Source organism: Clupea harengus, unplaced genomic scaffold, assembly GCF_900700415.2.
Source record: "Clupea harengus unplaced genomic scaffold, Ch_v2.0.2, whole genome shotgun sequence".
Taxonomy (NCBI): domain Eukaryota; kingdom Metazoa; phylum Chordata; class Actinopteri; order Clupeiformes; family Clupeidae; genus Clupea; species Clupea harengus.
Window position 1 is genome coordinate 90001 of NW_024879632.1, and position 2500 is coordinate 92500.

General features: G+C 44.0%; 1 protein-coding gene across 1 annotated transcript in view; it reads left to right on the forward strand.

Annotated features, from left to right (window-relative positions):
• Positions 1-2500, forward strand: part of LOC122129334 (potassium voltage-gated channel subfamily H member 7-like) — a gene marked incomplete at its 3' end in the record, with an annotated part of 94857 nt that overhangs the window by 57865 nt on the left and 34492 nt on the right. The window contains exon 5 of the mRNA XM_042704327.1: positions 1396-1610. Within this exon, the coding sequence (XP_042560261.1) occupies positions 1396-1610 (215 nt within the window). The remainder of the gene's footprint in view (positions 1-1395; positions 1611-2500) is intronic.

A 2500-nucleotide genomic window follows, 5' to 3' on the forward strand; every position in this document is an offset into this window, starting at 1 on the left:
TCTTCTTCTTCTTCTTCTTCTTCTCTTCTTTTCATGTTCTCTTCTGCTCAGATAAAACACTCTTGTGGTTTTCTGTCCCTTGTACTCATTGTGCCGTAAGAGATGTACACACACACACACTTTTTCTCTCACACACTCTCTCACACTCACACAACATACACACACACACACACACACACACACACACACACTGATACTCTCTTGCACTTGTGTGTTGTGCATAAACATGTTCCTCTAAGCTCAGAGGTTCACTGTCCGTGTGTGTGTGTGTTTTTTTTATATTTCCCTCTGGCGTTTGTGAGGTGTGTTGTTGATGTCAGTAAATGAAGTACGAGCTGTTGTTATGTTGGTGTCAGTGTTGTTTCTCAGTCAAATCTGTTAGGACTTTTAGACCTCATACCTGTGCTTGAGAAACAAATAATGTCTGACCAGTGTTCATATATTCCCTGTGAGTTTGGTCTGGTTTGTCCTGTATAGAACATGTAATGCACACACACACACACACAAACAGTTGCATCTGTGCACAGCATGGGTTGAGGAACACAGTAGTCTGCCAATGACTGCATCTCGGGTGAGGATGCAATTAGAGAAACAGTATCATTAAATGTTTAATTTAGCAGCGGATCAACTGTTAAGTTCTCTGTCGTTGTTTGGTCTTTGTTTTCATTGACTTTAAAGTTAAATGAGGAGACTGAGAAGTAAGCACTAAGCGATTGACTGACAGGTTCTCTTACTTCCTTTCACGTTTCCATGGTTACACTGCTGCAGTGGTACTTTTAGATGCACCAGTACAAAACAGTGGGGGACTCTGCGGGGAGGCTGGTTCTGCTCTGACTGTCCCAGGTAAATGGACCCGGTGCTGACTTGGCTTGGGTCCAGTTCAGATCCAGCTCTGGGACGGGTCCATTGCAAAAGCAGCCACGATCTAGAAACCCTGTTCTGGTGGACCTTATTTTTAGCTTCACTGCATTACCGCTGTTACGTTTAAATTTAGCACCTGAATAACACACACCGGCAATCACGTCTCTATTGTCTCTTCATCAGGTTACATTGCACCTTCTTAACACCTGAACACCGGTGTTCGGTATTGTAGACCTGTAGATCATCGGGACTTTGTGAGGTCATGAGGACTGTCAGGTGCATAGGTGTTACACTACACATAGAGGTGGCGCATCTGCCTGGAGGAGGTCTGTGTTTTGTGTGGCCCCTGAGTTGTGTTTGTGTGTTTGTGTTTGTGATGTGTTGCTGTGAATCACTGTGGCGTCTTTAGTGGGCACAGAAAGAGATCTGTTTGTTTATTTATTTATTTGTTTGTTTGTTTGTTTGTTTGTTTGTTTATCTCTTCTTTTTTTATCTCCCTGTCATCTTGCATTTCTCTCCATCGATCTCCCCCAGGTCCGTTCAATCAGATCAAGTCCAGTCTTCTGGGCTCCACGTCGGACTCCAATCTGCACAAGTACAGCACCATCAATAAAATCCCTCTCATCGCACTCAACTTCGCCGAGACCAACAATGACAAGAAGGTGCCCTCGCCGACCTCCTCCGAGAAGACCATCATCGCCGCCAAGGTCAAAGACAGGACACACAACGTCACAGAGAAGGTCACACAGGTGAGAGAAGGATTTCACACACAGATACACACGGATAGACACACACACACACACACACACACACACACACACACACACATGGAATGTCACTGAGTAGGTCATGCAGGTAAGAGAGAGATGCTTAACACACACGTATATACAGTATATCACAGACACACAAATAATCACACATGTATACAAAAAACAGAGCTATAAAAATCACACACTCAACTGCGCACACACACACACACACAGACACACACACACACACACACACACACACACACACATACATACACTTGATGCCCCATTTCATAGGGGCTCTGTTGGTGTAGATGACTGTGAGTGAATACAAAACAAACAAACATAAACAAAAACAAAAAAAGAGGTGTGGGTTAGGCAGCACACACAGTGTGGTACCTCTGGCTAGAGCTGGCTATATATTTTTCTCACCAGTCTGCTTTCCTGGGAACTGATATTATTCACCAGATTTTTTTTCAAGTGACCCAAAAGAACATCAAATTCAAAATAAACTGGATGGGCAATCTATCCATGTCTGAGCCTGTGAGAGTAACTGGGCGGACTGCGCACGTTTGAGCCCTCCACTTGCGCTCGCTGAGATAATGAAGCCTACTTTCTATTTATGCTGTCACCACCAGAACCCCCCTATTGTTTGCACATTCTGAAAAAAGAAAAGAAAAAAAAAAGCTCTGTGTGGTTTAAAGCCTTGATTGATTGACCAATTATTTTTCTCTTCCCAGCCTGTTTACTCCCTCAGACAAAGCCAGGGGTGAGCTGTTGTGAGCAGCTCGCTGTGTTTAACCCTTATGAGACACCGTACGATGGTAATAGATCCTGTTAGAATGACTGGTTTGACACCTGTTAATGGTAATACTGCCTACAACCCACTG